This window comes from Ranitomeya variabilis, chromosome 5 (assembly GCF_051348905.1).
Source record: "Ranitomeya variabilis isolate aRanVar5 chromosome 5, aRanVar5.hap1, whole genome shotgun sequence".
Lineage (NCBI taxonomy): Eukaryota > Metazoa > Chordata > Amphibia > Anura > Dendrobatidae > Ranitomeya > Ranitomeya variabilis.
Window position 1 is genome coordinate 390,096,036 of NC_135236.1, and position 27,526 is coordinate 390,123,561.

The 27,526-nt window shown below is 43.0% G+C and overlaps 1 protein-coding gene across 20 annotated transcripts in view; it reads right to left on the reverse strand.

Annotated features, from left to right (window-relative positions):
- Positions 1-27,526, reverse strand: part of FOXP2 (forkhead box P2) — a 413,441-nt gene that overhangs the window by 48,275 nt on the left and 337,640 nt on the right. For all 20 annotated transcript variants that reach the window (XM_077265038.1, XM_077265033.1, XM_077265041.1 and 17 more), the window contains 2 exons: positions 24,133-24,202; positions 22,515-22,678 (listed from right to left, as the gene is read on the reverse strand). In XM_077265038.1, coding sequence (XP_077121153.1) covers positions 22,515-22,678; positions 24,133-24,202 — 234 coding nt within the window. The remainder of the gene's footprint in view (positions 1-22,514; positions 22,679-24,132; positions 24,203-27,526) is intronic.

Consider the following 27,526-nt stretch of genomic DNA (forward strand, 5'->3'; position numbering starts at 1 on the left):
CAGGGTAACGCATTACATAGATGGCCATTCATTACATTGGCTGACTCGTTGCATCTTTGTGCATAGACGGCACAGAGAGCCGCTCTACAAGAGCACATTCCTAGCTGTAGACCAGACACACCTATGCTTTGCATGGACAGCCATTCATTTTATTGGCCTAGTTGCTACACCTGGAAGCCAGGGTACAGCCAGAACCAAGAGTTACTCTGCAAGAGCAGGTCCCACACTGGTGGATTAGACACAGCTATGTATTACGTGGTTATCTGTTCATTGTATTGGCCTGTTTGCTACATTTATAAGCCAGGGCACAGCTAGTATCGAGTGGTATTCTACAAGAGCTGCTCCCACACTGGTGGATCAGACACATCTATGCATTACATAGATGACCATTCATTTTATTGGTTGACTCATTGTGGGTATATGACGGTACATAAAAAATACAGAAAGCCAATCTGTAATAACAGCTCTGATACTGGTGGGAAAAACGCATCAATGCATTACATGGATAACCATTCATTTTATTGGCTGGAATGCTGCGGTTGTATGCCAGTACATCACCAGTACAGAGAGCACCTTACAAACTGGCGGACCAGACATGTCTATGCATTACATAGATGACTATTGATTTTATCGGTTGGCAGTGGCTTCCACTGAACAATCTAAAGTCACTGGCTTCTTTTTTTAAAAGGAGTTGCTTTCAGGAGAAAACTCCTTGAAAGTGTTGTGTTTCACTTGGGAATAAGCCTGCTATCATATGGTATATCAAAGGTGAAGCAATTACATTATTTTTCTCTAATAGCAGTATCTATGAAAAGACATGGGTCACCAGACCTTAGACAGATAAGTATTGTCTGTATATCCATACCATATGTTTTAGGCTATTTTTACTTATATATTCGCCCTATTCATGCTATCTACTTTTAGATCTCCGTGTTGAGGATATGAATGTATAGCAATTGATTTGCACATTATTTGCATCTCATTATTAATTATGTGCCTTTTCATTTGTGCCAGGAAGGACCTCATCAAATAAGTATAGAAAGAATAGCAAAAAAAAGACTCATAATGAAATAATAACCTTTCATTCCAAAAATGACTTGTGACAGTGAGAATTCTTGCCAAGAGACCTAAACACATGTTTCACTGCTCAAAAAGACAGAAACTAATATACTGCAAACAACCATTATTGTCAAATGTGAGCCGGCAGTTTAGCTGTCAGTAGCCGACAGCAGTGGGCACATGTCAGCAGCAGTAATTGAAAATATACAATAGAAAAATAAGAAAAATAATGTAAAAGATATCAACACATGTAACTTCATATCAAGTGGGACATACGGTGAACAGGAACTTTTTCTTGTTTTAAATCATTCACATATGCTCTTGGCTTCTTATTTTACCATTTAGTCCTGCAGATTTGTGCTGCATTTCCCATAGATTGATCATTTCCTCCCTTGGTAAAACTGCCTCTACTCAGTGCTGAACTACACAAGGCACTAAGAGTGATATACGAATTTAGCGATTTCTGCCTTGTCACATGTCATCAGGAGAGATGACTACTCAACTGCTTTTAAATTGTTGAAAGTGTAGTATAATGACACTACTGCGGTCCCCACTGCATAGTTTGAACGCTGCCACTATCATTATCATCTGTCTGTTAAATATACAGATATACAGTGCTGCCTGTCTACACTAACAGATGTATAGACTCCAGAGGAATTAGTTTACATGGGTTTATGTGCAAAATGTCTTTCTATGCCAACAAGCTAGTAGCTACAAACAAATACAAACACAGCCAAGCTGCTTTCGTACTTTAATGCCTATGGGTGTTTTTGTGACATTTGTACTACACAGTGTAATTGTTATTTTTGGGAATGTCTTTGATACAGTAGAAACATGCAACTTTCTGTGTTCTATGCATCATGTCATGTTGTGTCTGTTTTTAGACTATCTCCAAAGACTAAGGCACTGATTAGCTTATCATAAAGCTAAGAGGAGTTCTAGACTTAAAAAAAAAGGAAAAAAAAAGATTCATTAAAGCTTTTATGACAGCATTTTGGCAAAAAAAGCTTTGAACGGATGCATAATTTTTGAGCAACTCTCATGCCATTTTGGTCCAGCTCCAGCAAAGTGGTTGGCGGCGCTCCCCACAAATCTTCCTCTAGCACAAACTGAAGTAGGATTTATGGCGAGGCGCTTACTGAGTTGTGCGCCACTTGTCCAACATTCCTGATTCATGAATCAGGACAATTAGACTCTAGCCCATTTCCACAACAAGACCACTAGTCTTGACAAATCTAACCCAAAGTCTAAAGGAGTATGGGTGGATGCATTTTATGCACATCCATAACCTATGGTACGTTAGCACTGAAAACTAATAAATTATCACATAGAAGTATTAATTGAACATGTGTAGGCCATGGCGCTGAAAATTAGTATTGTAGGTGAAATTTTTTAGCCCATATTGCATATTCATATGTGTTAGGAGTCGAGTTCCCTCCTCTGCACAGGGGGAATCTCGGTCCATCTCCGCTGCGGTCCCCCATTCTTCTCCTGCCGCAGTGGAGCCTGCTCAGTGGAGACGTCGGTCCCAGCGTCTCGCTCAGTCTGACTCTGTGCTAAGAGTTACTGCTGCCTTTCCTGCTTCTGCCATTGAAGTCGGTGCTGGGCAGCGGCGAGCAGACGCTTCTGGGTCTAAGTCCTGCTTTGCTCGTTCTGGGCATGCCCGGAGTAAGATCTCTCAGTGGAGATCGAGGGTCACATGATCTGATACTGCAGCTAAGGTCATTGGCTCCTTCAGGAAGGTCCTGTAGGTGCCCACGCTCTGGTGTAGCTTCTCATTGGTCCTTCTAGGAAGGTCCTGTATGTGCTGCAGCTATTTAAGGTTCGCATGACCGCACGGCCATGCGCTAGTATTGTTCCTTGTTAAGTGCTTTGCGTCAGTGTGGTCACGAAAGTATGTGTTCAGGGAACCGGCTGAAATAAGCCCCTAGAATGCTGGCACCTCTGGCGAGGAGTTTGTGTTTGAATGTGTTCAGGGACCCGGCTGAAATAAGCCCCTAAAATGCTGGCACCTCTGGCGAGGAATTTTGTGTGCATGCGTGACCACTGACTGCTCTCTGTGTGGGCAGTTAGCCTGTGTCTCTGTGAAGCCTAACAGGGCACAGTGCTTTTCTTTCACGACTACTCGGTGAAGTAACTGAGTTAGTCCATACCGCCATATCGTGCCGCCGTTGCTAGCAGCAGGTACTCCTGCACAGTGGACCCCGGCCTGCGAACGCACCAATATCAATAAAAACATCTCTATTTATTTTGTGCGTTCCGCTAGCTGTAACTATATGTTTGAGATTTCTCACAGACATACATATGTTTTTTTCTCTCTGAAATTTAAATGGACTGTGAAAAGAAAAAAGTGCCAAAAAATTCCGAGCTCTAAGGGTATGTTCCCATGGTCAGTAAACACTGTGGGTTGGGCACTGCGTACATCTGCAGTGTTCAACCCGCAATGGCCAGATGTTACAGCATAGTGGATGGGATTTGAAGAAATCCCATCTCCACTATGCATGCACCGGCACCCGCAGCTTACCTGCAGAGACGCACATGCGGTGCGTCTTTCCAGACCGCAGCATGTCAATATCTCCGTACAATGTATTGGGCGTGGTGATTCCACACTGTTCAATGAACACATGCGGAATCACCTGCATTCAAAAGCCCGCAGCGCTTTGGATGGAGCGGACATGTGCTGCATCCAAAGAGCTGCCAGTTTCTGACTGTGGGATCATACCCTAAAGTAGTACAACTGACACCTTCCACATATGACTAACTAGCAGTCCACTAGCTATACAAGTATGTACATTACTAGTATGCATTGATTAGTTAAGCACACCTTTACTTCAACATTAAAAATGTAAGATTAATCAATTCTTTGGAATGAGGATCCTGCTAAAAGCAGCCAAGATCTTACCTTTCTGTACTCCTTTTAGTGTAACTTGGGGAAGGAATTGGGATGATTTTCTCAGCTCAGGTAAAACTTTAAGAGGAACTAGTGATGAGTGAGCCTGCTCGGATAAGGTGCCTTACCAACTGCACATTTAGCGTTTCCTACTCCCACACTACCTCCTCATATAACCCTCTCTCTGTTGGTGTTCCTCAAGGCTCTGTCCTAGGACCCCTTCTCTTCTCCATCTATACCCTTGGCCTGGGACAACTCATTAAGTCCTATGGCTTCCAGTACATCTATATGCTGATGACACTCAGAACTACTTCTCCAGCCCAGATGTCACTTCTCTGCTGTCCAGAATCCCAGAGTGTCTATCAGCCATATCCTCCTTCTCCTCTTGTTTCCTCAAGCTCAATGAGGACAAATCTGAACTAATTATGTAGCGCCCCCACTGCCGCAGGGCCGAGGGGTACCCGGTACCGGGCCTCTGAGTCTCTGTTCTGGTGTTGTCACGGTGGCTAGACCCGGTCCGTGACCCTGCTGAGGGGTGTACAGTAATAGGTGTGGCTAGATGATGGTGGTGGTGATGCTGTAGTGGTGCGGTGCAGTAAATAACGAGGACACCAGGTTGCAGTCTCTTTACCTCTTTACTGAAGATCTCTGGGTCCTCAGTCCGGAATCCGGATAACCAGGCTGCGCAAGTCCGGCCGGTCCAATGGCACCTCCAGAGTTCTCTTAACAGGTGGAAATCTGCGCCTTCCTGCTAGCGCTATGTGTTGTGGTCCTTCCCTGCTGTGCTTACGGAAAGTCCCCACAACTGTTGTGTCCGTTTCTTAAGTTCCCTCACAACTCAATTAGATGATGTTCTGCTAATCCTCCGTCCCTCCCTGATGTTACGGTTAGGACGGCACCCGTATGACGGGTAGGCTCGGAGCTCTTCCGGGACCCTAGAGTCGCCCCTCTCCACAAGTTGCCCCCCAAGACTGCATAGGTGATTTAGGTGAGACAGCCCGCCTTAGACTGACTGTCCTGCCGTTGGTTTGGAGTATTGCTTGAAGCTGAATATTGTAATACTCCCTTGGCGTTCCGGCCGCCGGTTGTGCGCCTCAGTAGGATGTTGCCTCGGTCTTACAGCACGACTCCTACTGGTATTCTCCTTGTTGCTTTGATCTCGTTTCTCAATCAGCACAATCTATCTCGCTTCCAGTCCCTCCTTGGGTACCGCCGCTATACTGAGCAGGCACGGTCCCGTTACGTTCGCTCAAGTTGCCAAGCCTCTGTCAGGATCCCACCCCTGACAGGGACCCTACCGAATCTTCTCCCACAACACCCTCTGCCACAAGGTGTTGCCTGGTTCCAACCCAGTCAGCTTTCTGATCTAACTTCCTGCCTGACCCCCAGTTTACCCACAATGGTGGTGAGTGGCCTAGTGAATAGAATCCTTAGCTCCCCCTGGTGGCCCGGCTGTGAAATGTATTGGTGTCTGTGATACCTGTCCAGATGAACTCCTTCAGTGCCATCAGACGTACTATAGCTCCCCTTAGTGGCGGAACCACAGTACTGCAACGACCAGGACTCTGGGGCGCTGCACTCCCCCCCGGTTAAATCCAGTACTCCGGGACTGGGAAGAAAACAACAATACAGGTTAGCAAAAAGACATACAATTTTGTTGCGTGCAATAACAATAAGTATACTTGAACAGAGCTTCCCTTTATGGGAGGTGAGGACACTTGAACGTTACAAACATGGTTAGATATCATAGCAACATGCTATAAGTAACTTTTCTTACCCAACCGGGTATTCTACTTAGTACAAATGCTCGAACAATAATTTAACATTGCCTTTAAGGACGTACACTCTGAATCCACTAAAGACCTTCTTATAATCACATTATAAGGCAATTTTAACTTTTCATTCTCCTTCTTTAAATCTGCAGGACCGGCTGTCCCAACCGCACCAGACCTTCTGCCTCTCCTTTCTGTTACAGGACCGCCCCGTTCAGCCCGGGCCTACTGCCTTTTCAACTACTATACACAGTATAGAACATAACATTACTTTCAGTTTTAGATCCATGAGCCATCTCTATATGGCTCCTAAGAGGACTCACTAACTAACCCCGTACGGGTTCACTGTCTGTCCCCAGGTTTCTATCATCATTATTAAACATTTCTCACAATTAACTTGTTAAATACACATAACTTCTTCATATAAGCATCTTCATCATTTTCTTTTGTCAAGACATTATTACTTTCTGTCTTAAAGCAATATCACCCTTCAAGTGCAACAGGTGAACGTCCTCTTTAAAAGGTGACCAAGTCTCCATGAGGTAGCATATCTTCTCAAGCTACCAGTCCGTACTCAGCAAAGGCTCCGGTGCGGTAACTTCGCAAAGAGTCTCTTATTAAGTAAAACCAGTAGGGAGCACCTTTAAGAAGGTGCAAACTATTTACAAGCAGTTTGTATCATGCACTGTTCATGATTGCGGCAGTTCTGGAAACTTGTGCAAAACGTGGAAAAAGCAAACAAAACAATAGGGATCCCGGGTCAACAAGGGGATCCCTTTAAGAGTTAACCCTGGACGGGTTTAGCAGCAAAAATCAGGAAACGAACAAACAGTTAAGGAACTATTTACAAATAATGCAGTGTCTTACTCATTTTGTGGCTGTGCAGGGGGTGGTCTCCTTCCAGGCCTCACCCGGCCAACGGGTCGCCTCGGTGTATCAAGGGCCGGTCCTGGCTCCAACAGCGACAGGACCCCTCTGCGGGATGCCCTCCTTGCTTGTGGGCAAGCGCGACCCAGAGGCACGCGGTGGACCCGGACCTCCTGAGGTTCCGCGGGGACAGGCTCCGGCACCTTCCCTGCAGAAGGCTCATCCTCCGGCGTCCCGGCAGCAGCCTGGAGGGCGATGCACCGCTGGATGCCTCGAGCAATCCAGCCAGTTTCGCCAGCCTCCCTCCTCCACCGGGTGTAGGTCACTGCATCGCCAGGCTCCAGGTCGGAATTGTACCTTCCCCCGCAGGGCTCCACTTCTTCCCGATCCACACGGACCTGCAGTGGCTCCCCGATCTCCTGGATAACTCCCCTTCCTTTCCGGGAGTTGAAGGATACCACTACACCCCAGTGTGACGGTGGAACCTCCTCAACGCTCCTCAGATCCACCTGGGCTGCCGGTTGGGGTCTTTTCCGCCATGCTGTCATCAGGCGCTGCAGGTGCTCTGCCTCCGGCAGGATCCTCAGGCCCTGTACCTGCAGCGTACCTTCCGCCGCGGCCGGGTTGGGAGGAGCAGGGGACACCGGAGACAGGCGGACCTCCGTGGGCTGGCCCAGCCGAGCGAGCACGCGGGCATCAGCCTCCAAGCGGCGTGCTATCTGTCGGGCCTTGGCTGCGGCCACACACTTCTCGGACATCTGCCAGTTGGGTCGACCCATCGGTGGTTCCGTGAGGGCCAGTCCCCGCAACGATGGCGTCTCTGAGGCTGTGTCCGGTGATGCGGCTCCATGCCGAGTCAGGTCATCCCCACGCGGTGCTCCCGGCGTCGCCATCTTTATCTCCTCCCCAGCGTATTCTTCCCACGGTCTCTTTCGTGGGCGGCCCCGTCTCCATGGTCTCCACCCTCCAAACAGGATCAGGAGGCGGACCTCGGCTGTTGACGGACACGTCCTCAGGACACAGAAATATTTAGACTGGGCAGCCATTGTCTTTTGCGCTCTTCAGCTTGTCCACGCCTACTCCACGCCCCTCTTCTTCTCCTGCACTCTCCTCAGCGCTGTAATGGCGGCGGATTTTGGCGGCAAGTGGCACGGCACAGTCTTTGCAATAAAGTAAGGTCCAAGCATAATAAATCACAGTTCCAAGGCACACATGACCTGATTCTTCAGGCTTAAGTTGATCCTGTTCGTGACGCCAAAATGTAGCGCCCCCACTGCCGCAGGGCCGAGGGGTACCCGGTACCGGGCCTCTGAGTCTCTGTTCTGGGGTTGTCAAGGTGGCTAGACCCGGTCCGTGACCCTGCTGAGGGGCGTACAGTAATAGGTGTGGGTAGATGATGGTGGTGGTGATGCTGTAGTGGTGCGGTGCAGTAAATAACGAGGACACCAGGTTGCAGTCTCTTTACCTCTTTACTGAAGATCTCTGGGTCCTCAGTCCGGAATCCGGATAACCAGGCTGCGCAAGTCCGGCCGGTCTAATGGCACCTCCAGAGTTCTCTTAACAGGTGGAAATCTGCGCCTTCCTGCTAGCGCTATGTGTTGTGGTCCTTCCCTGCTGTGCTTATGGAAAGTCCCCACAACTGTTGTGTCCATTTCTTAAGTTCCCTCACAACTCGATTAGATGATGTTCTGCTAATCCTCCGTCCCTCCATGATGTTACGGTTAGGACGGCACCCGTATGACGGGTAGGCTCGGAGCTCTTCCGGGACCCTAGAGTCGCCCCTCTCCACAAGTTGCCCCCCAAGACTGCATAGGTGATTTAGGTGAGACAGCCCGCCTTAGACTGACTGTCCTGCCGTTGGTTTGGAGTATTGCTTGAAGCTGAATATTGTAATACTCCCTCGGCGTTCCGGCCGCCGGTTGTGCGCCTCAGTAGGATGTTGCCTCGGTCTTACAGCACGACTCCTACTGGTATTCTCCTTGTTGCTTTGATCTCGTTTCTCACTCAGCACAATCTATCTCGCTTCCAGTCCCTCCTTGGGTACCGCCGCTATACTGAGCAGGCACGGTCCCGTTACGTTCGCTCAAGTTGCCAAGCCTCTGTCAGGATCCCACCCCTGACAGGGACCCTACCGAATCTTCTCCCACAACACCTTCTGCCACAAGGTGTTGCCTGGTTCCAACCCAGTCAGCTTTCTGATCTAACTTCCTGCCTGACCCCCAGTTTACCCACAATGGTGGGGAGTGGCCTAGTGAATAGAACCCTTAGCTCCCCCTGGTGGCCCGGCTGTGAAATGTATTGGTGTCTGTGATACCTGTCCAGATGAACTCCTTCAGTGCCATCAGACGTACTATAGCTCCCCTTAGTGGCAGAACCAAAGTACTGCAACGACCAGGACTCTGGGGCGCTGCAATTATCTTTCCTCCATCTTGCATACCCTCCCTACTTGATCTATCACAATAAATGACATCACATTTTTCCCTTTGTCAGTAATCCGCTGCCTCAGAGTTACCCTTGACTCTGCCCTGTCCTTCAAACCACACGTCCAAGCTATTGCCACCTCCTGTCACTTCCAGCTCAAAAATATTTCCAGTATCCATCCTTTACTCAACCATCACTCTACCAGAATGCTTGTTTATGCCCTAATCATCTCCCGCCTTGACTACTGTATCATCCTCCTCTGTGGCCTACCTTCTAACACTCTCCCACCATTCCAGTCCCTCCTTAACTCTGCTGCATGACTAATTAACCCCTTTGCGCAGCTTCCCATTTTCGTTTTTGCATTTCTGTTTTTCGCTCCCCTTATTCCCAAAGCCATAGCTTTTTTATTTTTCCATCAGCATGGCCATGTGAGTGCTTGTTTTTTGCGGAACAAGTTGTATGTTTGAATGACACCATTGGTTTTACCATATCATGTACTCAAAAACGGGAAAAAAATTTCAATTGCAGTGAAATTGCAAAAAAAAAGTGCAATGCCACAACCGTTTTTAATTTTTTTTATCATGTTTACCAAATTGTAAAACTGGAATGCCATTACGATTCTCCAGGTCATTACAAGTTCATAGACACTAAACATGTCTAGGTTCTTTTTTATTTAAGCGGTGACCAAAAAATCCAAATTTTGGTAAAAAAAAAATGTGCACCATTTTATGAGACCCGTAGCGTCTCCATTATGATCTCGGGTTGGGTGAGGGCTTATTTTGTGCATGCGAGCTGATGTTTTTAGTGATACTATTTTGGTGCAGGTACGTTCTTTTGATTGCCCGTTATTGCATTGGAATGCAATGTCGTGGCAACCAAAAAAGTAATTCTGGTGTTTTGACATTTTTCTCACTACATTGTTTAGCGATCAGGTTAATCCTTTTTTTTATTGATAGATCGGGTGATTCTAAATACGGCAATACCGAATATGTGTATTTCCACCCTTAAATATAGATTTTTCACACGGTTTTCTTTTTCTGCCCAAACAGTAGCAATATGCTTGCCATGCAATTCATGCATAAGAAATGAGTACACATGCTTTACATGAGCTATCGTCTAAGCCATTTTGACAAAAATAAAGACACTTGTTTTCAATACATACAGTCTTACCCTTGTTTGCTCTTTAAATTTTTTATTGTTCAGTAATTCATACACAAAGAAAGCATTAACATGCCCATGAGAACTCTTAAAAGTGAAAAATAACACAGAGTTGGATGCCTGAAGCAAGCCACTGCATGGTTCACAGCCTAATGCTCCAGAAACCAGAACCTTTCTCGGAATTGATCACTTTCCTTGTTTTAGAGTGAAATGCTCTCAAGAGCTTATATCCGTCTTCCATCTACTCTAGGTTTTATTACTTCTTTTGTAATATTTAACACATCTAAAGACACCTTCAAAAGACAAATCTTTAATTTTAAGGATTTAATGGTCTACGACGAGGTGTAATACTCGATGTATCTAGTTTGTCTTGTTCAAATGTAATAATAAATGAATTATGAAGACTGACTTACATTAAGATAGCAAAGGTTAAATGAATGATCATACAATGGATTGCAGATCCTCTTCAATATTATGCATGCTTTAACAATATTAACCAATGGGACTTGGTTCTGTGATATAAGAAAACTAATTCCCTATGGGTTATCCATAGAAAAATCCCTGGAACTACACTGGTATACTTGTAATGAGTTATATATTTTAATGTATTGTTTGTTCATGACTAGTTTAATGCCTTAAGTAGATTTACAATAGGAAAAAAATCCAATCTCACTATACATTTTAATTGATGCCCCTGAAGCTTGGCAGGTTTAATTGCCTGGAGGCTCCTAACATGTTATTTCATACACATCTATGCAACCATTCATTTCAGATGATGACTTGAGTTGAAGTCTGTTTTAGCTGGAGAGTCCATCTTAGAAGGCCCATCAACTACCAAAGTTTCCTTATATTGATACTCTATTTCCAATATCAGACTGGTGTTATCTATGTAGTTAGAATTGTATATTATTATGAAGAGGATGGGAAATGCATGATGTAGTATCCAGCTTCCGCAGCCTTATCACTAATTCTAGAGTGACTGTCATACCTTCAGGGATCTAGGAGATGCATACTGGTCTTGGATTCATGGATTACTACTTAAGATTTGAATTGCCATACTTTACTGTTGCAGCCATATATCTGAAATGTCATATGGACTATTACTCGTTTCAAAAATTGCCAAAACAGGGTTTCAAAAGTTTTAGGTTTTACCCATGACCAATTCTTGCTGCTAATAAGATAATGAAAGCTGGGTACATTCTGTTCATTGCAATATGATTACACTTACCCATAGAGATGAGCTGATCACTTTGTGCAACCCCAATACACAGTCCAGGTCAATGCTCTCTGGCCATCACCAAGAACTATGCAAATTTCCTGAGCTTCTGGCTTCCTCAGCATGTCATTTGATTCGCCAACCTGGTGTGACCTTATCTGTGTGGTATGCAGTCCACAGTTGACGTCTCACCAGCCTTGCTAATCATAAGCTAAGCCTTGGATCCCAGAGAGCAAGAAGATTTGGCAAGCTCCCTTCCATGGCCAGGGAATACTGACCTGGAGTGTGGACCGGGGTCATGAGAAGCGATCCACTCAGCTCCACTTACATAATTTAGTTGGCCCATCTGTTTTGTAGACATTGAATAAATTGTTAAATGTATTCATGGATCATCCAAATTGTCCTAAAAGGAGGTTATAGTTTGAATATTTGTGTACCTCTAGATTTATGATGTTATTTTTGTGTTTGTTTTTATGGTACTTGTTGCTATACTTCTTGTATATTGTATTGTTGCTATACTTCTTGTATATTGTATTGTGCATTTTGGGTATAATATCAAAGTGTGTTAATCTCAATAAAAGTATTGCATGTTCTGAACTATATTTGACTTTATCATGCCCTGTCTTCAAAGAAAAAATAGATAAAACTTAGCAAATACACATGCCTTACTACTGTACACATATCCTACACAGCCCTAAATAGAAATCTTACATTAATCCATTATTAGGATGAAGCATTAAAACAATATCTCCAAGGTTCGTGTTGCACAATTTAGTAAACAGGAAAGTACCACATTTGACATCACTGATTAAGGCCAGGCATTTCCAAAGCTCCATACACATTTCTGAAATCCACAATGCATCAATTTTTAATAATTCCACTCTCACTGCTCCATTAAAAAGATGGTAGGGGAAAGATTTTAGAGTAATTAATGATATAGTTAGCTGCTAAATATTAATAGGAATCGTAGTTCTGCATAAAATATAACATATAAACCTTGCCAATACAGACACACCAGTAATTAAAGTTGAATATGTAATTATGCTGATTTATAAGACAGGGAAAAAGTTACACTTTTCCAGGCTCTATGTAAACGGTGGGTAATAGTTAAAGTTGTATTTTATGGTTTTAATAAAAGGGCAATGCACTTAATTTAGTGCTAGTTCAGAGCTGGTTTGAAGATCATAATCAGTCAGATAATGACTATGTACATTCCAGGGTACTTTTATGGACATTGGCTCAATAAGGAGGATTTTCTGCTTTTGCGTCTCTCACAGTTATAGCAGCGGGATGTTAATAAATATAATGTGTCTCTTTAGGCTCAAATTTGGGTATTCTGTGTATGGGATGTATTTTAATGAAACTGAAGTGATCCTGTATATGATCTGTTAAGCACAATAAACAGAGTTTACATAAGCAAAACAAGCGGCATTCTGCTGTTTTTATCTAAGATTAAATGAAAAGAAATGTTAGACACATAAAACATACAGCAGTTAATAGCTGGAGCATGTCTAAAGGGAGTGATTCTATATCTACCTCTAAAGGTCACAAACTATGCATCAGTTTAATACCCTTGTCCAAAAAATAAATAATGTTAAACTACGGGAGCAATGGCAATATATATACCAGTCAAAAAAACTTTAATATATATATATATATATATATATATATATATATATATATATATATTCAAAAAAAGCAGGCAGCACTCCGTTTTCAGAAAAATATGCAGGACTTTAATGAACCCACATGTCTCAGCGACGTTTCGGCTCAACTGAGCCTTTCTCAAGCCTTGAGAAAGGCTCAGTTGAGCCGAAACATCGCTGAGACATGTGGGTTCATTAAAGTCCTGCATATTTTTCTGAAAACGGAGTGCTGCCTGCTTTTTTTGAATATTGATTGGAGACGACCGGTGGACGGGTGGTCTATGGGCATTGCACCCGAAGCTAAGTATAAGGAGTTGTGCTGTTCCATTTTTTGGGTATTATATATATATATATACATATATATACATACATACATACACACACACATACAATATAATATTGGAGGAATTTTGTCCCACTCATCTTTGCAAAATTGTTGTAATTCTGCCACACTGGAGGGTTTCCGAGCATGACCGCCTTTTTAAGGTCATGCCACAGCGTCTCAATCTGATTAAGGTCAGGACTTTGACTAGGAGACTTCAAAGTCTTAATTTTGTTTTTCTTAAGCCATTCAGAGGTGGACTTGCTGGTGTGTTTTGGTTCATTGTCCTGTGCACTTCAGCTTGATGTCACAAGCAGATGTTCGGATATTCTCCTTCGAAATCTTTTGGCAGACAGCATAATTCATGGTTCCATTTACCACAGCAAACCTTCCAGGTCCTGAAGCAACAAAACAGCCCCAGACCATCACACTGCTACCACCATATTTTACTGTTGGTATGATGTTCCTGTTCTGAAATGGTGTGTTACTTTGATGCCAGATGTAATGGGACATACACCTTCCAAAATGTTCAACTTTTGTCTTGTCAGTCCACAGAGTATTATCAAGATGTTTCTGGCAAAACTGACACAAGCCTTTATGTTCTTATAGCTCAGCAGTGGTTCTTGTTTTGGAACTCTGTCATGCAGGCCATTTTTGCTCAGTCTCTTTCTTATGGTGGAGTAATGAACACTAACCTTAAAGGGACTCTGTCACCTCAAAAATCGTATGTGAGCTAAGCCCACCGGCATCCGGGGTCTTATCTACAGCATTCTGTAATGCTGTAGATAAGCCCCCAATGTAACCTGAAAGATGAGAAATAAAGGTTAGATTATACTCACCCAGGGGCGGTCCCACTGCAGTCCGGTCCGATGGGCATCGCGATCCGGGTCCAGCGCATCCTATATTCATTCAATAATGTCCTCTTCTTGTCTTCTTGCAGTGGCTCCGGCGCAGGTGTACTTTGTCTGCCCTGTTGAGGGCAGAGCAAAGTCCTGCAGTGCGAAGGCGCCGGGGCTCTCTGACCTTTCCTGATGCCTGCGCACTGCAGTACTTTGCTCTGCCCTCAACAGGGAAGATAAAGTACGCCTGCACCTGAGCCACTGCAAGAAGGCAAGAAGAGGATGTCAATGAAGATAGCAGGTGCTGGACGGATCGTGACGCCCATTAGACCGGACCACATCGGGACCGCCCCTGGGTGAGTATAATCTAACCTTTATTTCTCATCTTTCAGGTTACATTGGGGGCTTATCTACAGCATTAAAGAATGCTGTAGATAAGCCCCTGATGCCAGTGGGCTTTGCTCAGATATGATTTTTGGGGTGACAGGTTCCCTTTAACTGAGGCCAATGAGGTCTTTGGATGTGGTTGTGGGGTCTTTTTTAACCTCTTGGATGAGTCATTACTGTGCTCTTGGGGTAATTTTGGTCAGCCAGCCACTCCTGGGATCCATCATTTCTGGATAAAGGCTCCCAATGTGGATCGATGGAGTCACAAAGCTTTAGAAATTACTTTATACCTTTTCCAGACTGATAGATGTCAATTGCCTTGTTTCTTATTTGTTCCACAATTTTTTAGGATCACGGCATGATGTTTAGCTTTTTATGAGCTTTTGGTCTACTTCACTTCCGGCAGGTCCTATTTAAGGGATTTCTTGATTGAGACTAGATGTGGCAGTAATCAGGCCTGCGTGTGGCTAGGAAATTTGAACTCAGCTTCCCAAACATGATAAACCACAGTTAATTTATGTTTTAAGGGGGGCAATCACTTTTTCACACAAGGCCCTGTAGGTTTGGATTTCAATTTCCCTTAAAGCAAACCTGTCAGCATAATTTTGCTCAGTAAACTACAGACACAGTCAGGTTTGTGATGTTACACTGATTAAAAAGATACCTTGGTTGATGAAATCCATCTTATGGTTGTGGCTTAATCTGAATTTGTAGTTTTAAGTTAATGAGACTATTGTGCTCCAAGGAGGCCTGTGGATGGGGCTTTATGTAGCACTCTGCCTACATATTCATCTGTATGGGATTATGACAGGTTACTGATCCAGCAGTCACCCGCCCCCTATTTTACATACTGCATATACTACTCTGGGGTTGGAAAAAAAATTTGCCTGCAGCAAAATGGCGTTGACAGAGGCACTTGTTCTGTAGAATCTATCGGAACGCGATAGATGGTACTGCTTAGATGCTAAAGCAATACATATGCGATACATGCTACAGTGCAGGAGCCATTTTAATTCAATTACCATAATTTTCGGACTGTAAGACAAACCGGATTATAGGATGCACCCCACATTTTCCTTAGAAAATTAGGGAAAAAAATTAATGTGTCAAATGAGGCTCCATCTTACAGTCCAAATTCAGCTTACCAGGGGGTAGGTTGTGATCGAGAGTGCTGCTGGAGTGGGTCCACAGGAGGTTTTGGTGGTCTGGGGATGATCTGACTCATCCCAGGCTGGTGCAGCAGGTTTGGTGGTGCGAGGTCTCCTCCATTTTGTGAAAGCCCGGAGCGCCCACACATCCATCCCAGGATGGTGCGCAGCAGTTTTGCAGATGCCTGATGGTGCGGGGGCTCCGCCGATATTTTGTGAAATCCAAAGCCCCCACACATCCATCACAGGCTGGTGAGAGGCAGTTTTGGAGATGCTCGGTTATGCGGGGCCTCCACCAACATTTTGTGAAAGCCTAGAGCCCCCACACTTCCATTTCTGTAATGCAGTGGTTTTCAGGAAAAGGGCCGCCGGATGTGATGCATGCGCAGAATGAGATCTCAGCAACGAGATCTCATCTCCCAAGATCTCAATCTACACGTGTGCCGCCTGCGGCGGTCATTTTTCTGGAGGTCAACGCATTACAACAATGGAAGTGCTGGAGCTCCGGGCTTTCACCATATGTCAGCAGAGCCCCCGCACAACCGACTGGGATGGATGTGTGGGGGCTCCAGAATTTCACAAAATGTCGGCGGAGCCCCCGCACTACCGAGCATCTCCAAAACTGCTGTGCATCAGCCTGGGATGAGACTCCTGGTAAGTACATCCAGACTAGCTGACGCACCACCATTTTCCTCCAATTTTTTGTGTGAAAAAAAGGGGGTCTCATAGTCCGAAAAATATGGTAATTTTTTTTTCTAACCCCACAATACTATATGCAATATGTAAAATAGGGGGCAGGTCACTTAAGCATCAGTGACCCATCATTTAAGTTCATAAGGATTACTATGTAAGCAGAACACCACATAAAGCCCCAACCACAGGCCACCCCGGATCATGAGAATCTCATTAACTGAAAACTACAAATAAAGATTAAAAAGCAACCACAAGATCGAATCATCAAGGATGGTATCATTTTAGTCAGTTTAGCGGCGCCAAACTGACAGTATTTGTAGGTTACTGTCCACAATCCTGCTGACAGGTTTGCTTTAATAATAAAGACTTTCATTTAAAAACTGCATTTTGTGTTTACTTGTATTATCTTTGGCTAATATTTGAATTTGCCTGGTGATATGAAACATTTAAGTGTGACAAGTGACAAATACTCAAAAGAACAGTATTTAGAAAACATGAGAAATTGTGTTCTATAATGAATCCTAATAATCAGTATTTATACATACACTGATGTTACATAGTCCCGCACTTCATTATTACAGTACTTCTGTTCATTTATCACTGAGTATTCTCTTATACTTTATCAAATATTTTTTTTTTTTATTAAACTGTGCTCATAACATATATGTATAATAATACTAATTTTGCTCTGGAAGACAACGCAGGCTTAAATAGTTGAGAAAATGTAAATTTGCAAATCTTTGAAGATTTCTGTAGTATCTAGCACCAAGACAGGAGCATCAGATCTTTTCAGTTATATATAGGAAGGTGGCCTGGCCTTTATTAATTAATCCAAAGATTGATTTACCAACGTATTTTTTTTTCTAGTACCTCAAATCACTCCTGTACAATTTTTGCAGGTTGGCAGGGCACATGCTTAAAGAGACCACTGGCATTAGGGAATTCCATTGCCATGAAGGCTTGTCCCTGGTCTGCAACAGTGTGTAGGTAAGGCTGGTTTCACACTTGCGTTTTGATCTGCAGCGTTTGTACAGAAAAAAACGCATGCGTTTTTTTTCCCTATGTTTAACATTAAAAACGCTTTTGCTGCATGCGTTCTGTCGCAGAAATGCAACATGTAGTAATTTCTAGAGGCGTTTTTTTGCCTCAAAAAAAACACATGCATTTTTTTGCGGCAAAAAAACGTATTGTTGTCTATGTAAACGCATGCGTTTTTAAGCACATGCGTTTGCTTGCATTAAAAATGCATGCGTTTTTATAGAAAAAAACAAGAATACACCCTGATAAGCCACCCCCCCACCATCAAGGTGATAGTGATCCTACCCCTAACCCTACCCCTAACCCTAACCCTAACCCTAGGGATCCAAACCCTAACCCTAACCCTACCCCTAACCCTACCCCTACCCCTAACAATATGACAGTGAATACTCTACGAGTTAATATTTTTAGTACTCTATAGCAATACCGTATATCTTGGGGTGTCCACATTAAACAAAGCTTTTTATTAGAAGAATGTCCTGGTCACCAGGTCAACATAATAGCCAATCCCTATGGATCCCTAGGATACCTAGGGTTAGGGTTAGGGTTAGGGGTAGGGTTAGGGTTAGGGTTAGAGTTTGGATCCCTAGGGTTACGGTTAGGGTTAGGGTTTGGATCCCTAGGGTTAGGGTTAGAGTTAGGGGTAGGGTTTGGATCCCTAGGGTTAGGGTTAGGGTTAGGGGTAGGGTTTGGATCCCTAGGGTTAGGGTTAGGGTTAGGGTTAGGGTTAGGGTTTGGATCCCTTTATCACCTTGATGGTGGGGGGTGGCTTATCAGTGACCTGGTGACCAGGACATCTATATATAATTGTCTAAGGGTTTTTCCATCTGTCTGTCTGTCCTGGAAATCCCGCGTCTCTGATTGGTCGAGGCCGCCTGGGCCTCGACCAATCAGCGACGGGCACAGTATCGACGTAGATGTCATAATGGAAATCCCGCATCTCTGATTGGTCAAGGCCGCCAGGCCTCGACCAATCAGTGACGGGCACAGCATGGCGACGATGATGTCATAAAGGTTGCCTCGACCAATCAGCGATGGGCACAGTCTGCCGCGAATTCGTCTCGACCAATCAGCGACGGGCACAGTATCGACGTAGATGTCATAATGGTTGCCATGGCGACGATGATGTCATAAAGGGTGCCTCAACCAATCAGCGACGGGCACAGTCTGCCGCGAATTCTGGAATCATCATTGTACATATACTACGGGGACATGCATATTCTAGAATACCCGATGCGTTAGAATCGGGCCACAGTCTAGTTCTTCTAATAAAAAGCTACCCCTAACCCTAACCCTAGGGATCCAAACCCTAACCCTACCCCTAACACTAACCCTAACCCTAACCCTAGCTATTTCTATTTATAGTGGGTTTTCTAGTTGATTTTGATGATTGGCAGCTGTCACACACTTCTCAGCATGCGTTTCAAAAATGCAAACGCATGAAAAAACGCATGTAAACGCGTCAAAACGCCGTGTTTTTTTTACCGCATGCAAAAACGCATGCATCTAAAAAACACAGCGTTTGCACGCGTGTACATGCGTTTTTTCACCACCTGCGTTTTTTTAAAACGCTGCGTTTTGAAACGCAAATGTGAAACCAGCCTAAGTGGTACAGGTGTGATCACCCATATCATTTTGCATTACCAGGTCATACTTGCATAAACCTGAGAAGCTACAACTCATGTCATTACTATTGGGTGGCTAAATATAGACAAATATAGCATAAATATCTCCCAGCAGAGTATCATAAAATCATGCTTTTTTCAAATCTGGTCTTAAGCCACTCATTATGGGAAAGGCCAGCTAAGGAAATAAAAACCTATATTTGTCAAAATAACATCTATGTGAACATTTCCAAAAGTATCACACTGCTTCTACTGGAATCCCTTCCTGCCTTAGTGCATACTAATGCTATATCTTTTCCTAGTAAGTGATTCACATGCACCTAGCCTTACACAAGATGTCAAATAACAGCCAAACAGCTTATATTATTCTATTGATCCATGCGTTGTAACACACACAAGCCCAATGAAGGTGCTTTTGTAAGTAACCAAGGCTCGGGAAGGGTTCTGACTGATTGGCAGCTACATAGTCCTTTAACCCCTTCATGACTGGAGCTTTTTTCGGTTTTGCGCTTTCGTTTTTCACTCACCTTCTTTCCAGAGCAATAACGTTTTTATTTTTCCATCAATATGGCCATGTGAGGGCTTATTTTTTGCCGGACGAGTTGTACTTTTGAAAACCATCATTGGTTTTAGTATGTAATGTAAAGTGGTTAAAAAAAATGTGCAATTTTCCGAGCGCCGTAGCTTCTTCATTTTTTGTGATCTTGGGTTGGGTGAGGGCTTTTTTTTTGTTCACCAAGCAGATATTTTTAATGATACCACTTTTGTGCAGATATGCTCTTTTGATCGCCTATTATTGCATTTTAATGTGACCAAAAAACATAACTTTCAATTTTTTTTCTCGCTATGCCGTTTAGCGGCCAGGTCTTTTTTTTTTATTGATAGATCGTGCGATTCTGAAAGCGGTGATACCAAATATGTGTATGTTTGATTTTTTTATTGTTTTATTTTGGGGCGAAAAGGGGGTGATTTGAACTTCTATGTTTTTTGTATTTTTTATATTTTTAAAAACATTTTTCTTTAACTTTTGGCATGCTTCAATAGCCTCCATGGGAGGCTAGAAGCTGCCATAGCTCGATCAGCTCTGCTACATAGAGGCGATGATCAGATCGCCTCTACGTAGCAGAATTACTGCACTGTTATGAGGGCCGACCACAGGGTGGCGCTCATAGCAATCCGGCATCAACAACCATAGAGGTCTCAAAGAGACCTCTGGTTATTATGCCGATGAACCAATGACCCCCGATCACGTGACGGGGGTCAGCGGTGCGCGTACTTCCGGATCAATGCCACTGTCAGAGTTTGAAAGTGGCATTTAACTAGTTAATAGGCGCGGATAGATCACGATTCCACACGTGCCTATTGCAGGCACATGTCCCGGCTTTGATGCGAGCTCACCGCCGGAGCCCACATCAAAGCGGGGGTACTGACATCGGACGTACTATCCTGTCCAATGTCAGTAATAGGTTAAGCAGCAAGTTGACCTACCCTACTTATTCTCAAATCTTTCTATCATTATCAGCATTTACTTCTTTGACCATTTGTGCTACAGTGGCTGGTCTGAGAGGTTGAAGCTAGTGATGTAGTTTTTGCTCCACATGCAGATTAATGTTTGTGGAACACTTAGAATCTTTTTGCATCCTTACTGGTTGTCATTCCTTGGACTATCTTTTGTAGAGACAAACTATTAGGAACACCCAGCAAGATCTGTCATTTTGGAGATGCACTGACAAAGTTCAACCATCAAAATGTTTTCTTGTCAATTTCGCTCATATCCACAAACCAGACAATTTTTCCAGTTTTTAACACATCAGTTTCAAGGACTGATTGTTCTTACACAAGTTTGTCAAAACTGGTCCTTAGCAGTTCCTTCCCATCAACTACATATATATGTCCCAAGAACTTTTATGGATGACGTGGTCGGAAGTTAACATCCTGGCATGGCTTTATTTATTACAAAAAAGAATCAGACAAATTATAACATTTTAGAAAATTCAAGTGGTTGCTACTGAGTGGCATCAAAAAGAAGATCGTTTATTCCTCTACAACCAGGTTTCTGTATCAATCTCAACTAAAGTGCAACAAGCTTTATTTGTTACTTCTGCAGTTTTGTCCTATAATCATATAGAACCTGGCAAGGCACATACATATGGATATGAAAGTCAGCTCTTTTTCAGAACAAAATAAACTGTATCGCATAGTACTACCTAAAAGAGCTGGCTGTTTTATAGGACAGAGTCTAAAAACCTATTCTACATTGTCAAACACCCCAAAAAAGAGGGTCTTTAGATGGGTTTCTAGACTGGAATTTATCCCTAGTCATGCAGCCAGTCTCATCAAATGGGTCAGACATTGACTTATAGGGTAACCACTTCTGGGACGTACTTTGTGAGATAATATCTTTTGTTCAGCATGAGAGCTAACCAGCTTACATGCACGCTTACTGCATTTCCTGTAAGACTTCATACTGATCCCAGTACTTTCCCACACATGCAAACTCCAGTAATAAACTGGAATACATTTCTGCTATTATTAATGACACTTTCTGGGGTGAACGCTGCCACCGTAAATCTCCCACTTTTCAAAAAAGTGTTAAAGCTGGCATAAAAATGGCATTAGTAGCAACATTTTTATGCACAGCAAAATTGTAACTCATGTGGACCAGTTTTCTTTTGTAAATAGTATGATAAATTCTCATCATAGAGTTAGATTTTTTTATATGATAATCTAATATGATAAATGAATTGCACAACTAATTTAAATGTTGACATATTAACTATGACTCTTGTAAAAGTGCTTCAAATAAACAATAATTGTACAAACTCGGAGCAAAGTTATAGCGGCTACAGAGGCAAATATAATTTATAAAAAAAAATGTACAAATGTCTCTCTGTCTCAATAAGTTTATAATTTTTCTGGTTTACTTTACCTAAATAACCTTCCAACTAAGGCCTCATTAGGATGCGAGTGATTTTTCTCGTATGCTAATAAAACATTTTCCAGATAGGACATGTCTCTGGCGATTTTGTGTGGACCAGTCAGTGTACAAAAATTGAAAGACATGTAAACAGCCCCATAGACTACAATAAGTATCAGATCCATCTGTAAAATACAATTGGATACAACAAAAATGAGAAAAACGGTCATCTGAATGAGGCCTAAGTTGGGTGTTATGTGAGCTAAACAGGTTGTTTGACTGACTGTCTACATCGGAAGGTACATGCTAGCACTGGCTTGTCAGTGAAATGAAGTAGGTAGCTGAAATGTTGTGCTCACTTCTTGATCATGACGTCTGTCATTTTGTAAAGTTAGGTCACTTTAGTATGGACATTGTCAAAGTTCTGCCTGCCCATTTGAACAAAACTACCGTAAACTGTTGTAAAACTAATTAGATACAGGCAAAATAAAGTTTGAACTTTTTGACTGCACTTACATGTGTGGTTGGGGTGAGCATCCTGGACTGCTGTTTCCATTGCTGTCCATGTGATCCAGCGAGCCATTGAGGTCGTCATGTACTGCCTGTAGTAAGCCAGTGGATGCATTATTTATCAAACCTGTGTTACTCAGCAAAGGTAAACTGCTTTCTGCCAGAGCAGCCTAATGGGGAAGAAGAGAAGAAGTGTTAACCATTTTACCGCCTGCCTCTTTTATTTACAGAGCTGCATACTGTCTGTAAAAAAACTGTCATCAGGTTTCCACTGACTGATCTACGTCTTCATTATGTGTTTGTTCTCTGGAGTCCTTGGTATTCATGAGTTGTGGCTACATCACCCCCTGATGCTGATTGTCAGCTTTCTCCCTATATGCAGTACAAATAGCTGGCAATCAGTGGCGGGAGAGCAGGGGGTTGGTGAGTAGAAGTCAGAGATAAGATTTTATAACAACTATTAGGGCTCGTTTACATGCTTTATAGGCTAGCATGCAGCCCAGTGCTACACTATGGGGCAGTTCCGATCAGCATTTTTTTTCACATGCCAATTCGGCAGCATGCTGCAAGCTGCTAAGCAAATCAGATGACACACACCCATTCACGTCTATTTATTCACGTAATACATCGCATTGCACTCTGGTGTTACCCGTGTACAGTCCGACATCGGTGGACAGAGTCAGTGGAGAAGATGGAGAAATTACTTCCTCTATCTTCTTTTCACTTGTGAAACGATTCTCTCATCTATGAGAATCAGATCGCACTTTGCTGATACTCAGATCAAACTTAAATTGATCAAAGTGTTGCTTACATAAGTGATCCGATTTTGTCAGATGAGAGCATCAACGCTCACGTGACCCTGGCCTTAGAAGGCACCCAGTAAGTGACTCAGCTCCAAAATTTAAGGTCTCTGATGCTATTTAATGTGGCCCACAGATTTGGCATTATAATGCTAGCGACAGATTCCCTTTAACCTGTCAAGCAATATTATGCAGTTATCATTCTAAATTTCCCCATTAACCTGTATGATTAATTTACCTAAATGTATCTCTGAGTGGTAGCAGGCAGGTGGCAGGGGCAGGTAAAGTGTTAACATTCGCTCTTCAGTCTGCTATGACATTCTAGACAAGATATTGTAACATGGCTGGTCATCTAACATAGATTGACTAGTTCAGAAAATCACTTCAAGTCTTCTATGAGTCTTCTGTTACATAACTAGGGCAGTTTAGCTCACTTATGCATTCTGTTTTTCATCTCGCTGACAATTTCTATACAAGCAATGTTCCTCTCACTGTAGAAATCTTTAATCTGTCTACATTACTTAGAATAATGTATGTACAATCCATGAGCGGTGCACTGCCACAACCAGAATGTTTAATTCACAGAGGAAGAGTCACACCAGCAGTCATGTACTTTGTGGATATCGGAGTGTTCCAGGACTTGCCACAGGGTGTCCTTCTTGCCACTTCACATCAAAAGCAAGAAGTATTAGAGTCAGAGTGGATTCCTTTCTGAGCTACACTACTGTATCAGGTGACACTACTGAGCAGTACTGCAAAAACATCCTCAGTAAGGCAAATACAATTTTGTAAGAAACTAATAAAAGTCAAATTGATTGTCTTACCTGTAAACTTGCATTAAGTGCTGCTCCATAGCCAAGGCTGGTAGGTATGTTTTTTACTAATGTTGGACTACTGCAAAACAAAAAAAAACAGCCCATTCATAGTTTACAGTATAATAAATGTGTCATTGACTTATATATTAGCCTAGCTAAGGATTGGCATTACAGGAGACCTAACACTAAGGTTGCCATCACACTAGCAGTATTTGGTCAGTATTTTACCTCAGTATTTGTAAGCCAAAACCAGGAGAGGAACAAATAGAGGAAAAGTATAATAGAAACATATGCACCACTTCTGCATTTATCACCCACTCCTGGTTTTGGCTTACAGATACTGAGGTAAAATACTGACCAAATACTGATCGTGTGACGGCAGCCTCACTGAACCTTCTTCTGCAAGTGTCCTTTATTATCCTGTGTATACAACTATATGCAATTCTACTCCAAGATCACAAAATCATTTCGAAGAATTAAACACTGATTTATCTACTACTATTAATAATACTTAGACTGTTAACTTATGTGAGCAGAGAGAGAGTATATGTCAGTCATCTCTGTATGTAAGTTCAAATAACTATTTCTTCTTTCATATATAAACAGTAAGCATTGCATTTTCAGTACCATCCAAAGTAGCAAAATGATTATTCTTATTATTGGTAGTATTGGTAGTAGTAGTAGTAATAATAATGGTAGTAGTAATAGTATTCATGTTCATAGTAGAAGGAGTGGTAGTAGCAGCAGCCGTAGTGGCAGTAACAGTAGATTTGTTGTGAAATTTTACTTTATTGCAGATGATAAAAATACACCATTCCTGGGCTCATATAAAATGTATGTAAATATATAGTGTAGGCAATTATGCACCAATATCTGATGCAGCAATCTAAGGTACAGTACAATACTACCTGCTACTCTAAAGGTACCTTCACACGAAGCGACGCTGCAGCGATAGCGACAATGATGCCGATCGCTGCAGCGTCGCTGTTTGATCGCTGGGGAGCTGTCACACAGACCGCTCTCCAGCGACCAACGATGCCGAGGTCCCCGGGTAACCAGGGTAAACATCGGGTTGCTAAGCACAGGGTCGCGCTTAGTAACCCGATGTTTACCCTGGTTACCAGCGTAAAAGTAAAAAAAACAAACAGCACATACTCACCTGCGCGTCCCCCAGCGTCTGCTTCCTGACACTGACTGAGCTCCGGCCCTAACAGCACAGCGGTGACGTCACCGCTGTGCTTTCACTTTCACTTTAGGGCCGGCGCTCAGTAAGTGTCAGGAAGCAGACGCTGGGGGACGCGCAGGTGAGTATGTACTGTTTGTTTTTTTTACTTTTACGCTGGTAACCAGGGTAAACATCGCTGGTATCGTTGCTTTTGCTTTGAAACACAATGATACACGATCGGACGACCAAATAAAGTTCTGGACTTTATTCAGCGACCAGCGACATCACAGCAGGATCCTGATCGCTGCTGCGTGTCAAACTAAACGATATCGCTAGCGAGGACGCTGCAGCGTCACGGATCGCTAGCGATATCGTTACAAAGTCGTTTCATGTGAAGGTACCTTAACAGCTTTTTATACTTACACTAGAAATAGGCCCGATGCTATCGCATCGGGAGTGCGGTGAAATTAACATCTGTATACACATATACGCTTAGTGGTGCTGATAGGAGCAGCGGACACACCGTTTGCGCTTTCCAACATATCTGTTCTATATCATCCCTCTGCATTGTTGTATTGTATGTGTTTGGTCATTTGACCTCTTTCACCCCTTGTGCACTGTTTCAGTTACAATGGCAAATCCAGATGTAGTGCCTCAGTGGTATGAACTATGTACATACCAGTATTAGACAGTATTTTTGTGTCTCAGATAGTAGACAAAATTGATACACGGTATGGGACGATGGAGAAGTTTGTGCTGCGTGAAGTAACCAAAAATCGTAAGTAAGCATGTGCTTATGGCTGTTACTGGGAATAGCGGTGACGTATATCTGTCACTTGCACAGGCGCAGTTTGTGGCCATAAGGCTGTTACTGCGACTGCACAAGTAAAACATAGACGTCACCGCTATTCCCCACGGAGGCACAGTAACAGCTGCGTCGTTACCATGTATGCACGGGTACAGTGGGTAGAGCGCGCAGTTGTGGCTGTTACTGCACATGCGTGGGAATAGCGGAGACATGTATGTCACTTGCGGCCACGAACTGCGCCTGAACAAGTAACACTGCCGTGGTGCCTTATGGGATTTGGGGACAGTGGCCAGAAGTCCCAACTGGCGATTAGAACTGTGCCTACGCAAGTGACACTGCTGCGGTGCCTTATGGGATTTGGGGACAGCGGCCGGAAGTCCCAATTGGTGATTATATATATAGATTATCACCTATTGTAGAAGCCTGGTTTGAGTATTTTTATATCTAAGGCTACATTCCCATTATGAGTATTTGGTGAGGTTTTGATGTTGCAGATTTTCTGTAGCATTTCTGCTCATATTAGGTAAATTAGTATACTTGTGGTTTTTCGCTGCATTTTTAAGCGCTATTTTACATGCATTTTTATCGCTTTTTTACTCTCTTGTTGAGATGTCATGTTATAAATAAAGCTGCTTTGTGTTTGAATCTTCGTGGTATTTGGCTTTGACAAAAGTTTATTGATACAATCCTAATTCTATGAGGAAAATCCTCACATACAGCTCAGCGTACCCACAAGAGAAATGGACATGTTGCGGATTTAAAAAATGTACCGCAGATCAGTTTATGCAGTGTAAAAGAAGCACAGTGGGCATGAGATTTTTACAAATCCCATCCACTTTGGGGAACTGTAAGACACTGCATTTTTTGTGTTGGGAAAATTTACATAATCAAAAACTTATTGTGGAAACCTTACACTATGTTTCCACAATGAGTTTTGTGGTGAGTTTTTGATGCTGCAGATTTTATGCACCTATCGTGCTAATTAGGTAACTTGCATTTTTTCATTGCATTTTTCAGTGAGTCTACATGCATTTTTATTGCAGTTCTTTGTCGTTTTTTTTGGTGTGTCATGTTTTAAATAAAGCTGCTTTGTTTTTGATACTTCCTGTTATTTGACACTGACAAAACTTTATTTGATATAGTCATATGCATATTACATGCGTTTCAGAAGCTTTTCCCTATCATAAACTCACTAAAAACGCATCCCCTTTTTTTTTTCCTGGAGATTTTCTGCATCTAATGCAAGTCTATGGGAGAATCTGCCCATGAAACTCAGCATAACTGCAAGAAAAATTGATATGTCACAGATTTCAAAACCACAACGCAGCATAGTTTACGCAGATAAAAAAAAACACAGTGAGCGTGAGAATTCTAGAAATCCCATCCACTTTGCTGGAAACTGTAAGGCGCTTCGATTTTTTGCACACTGA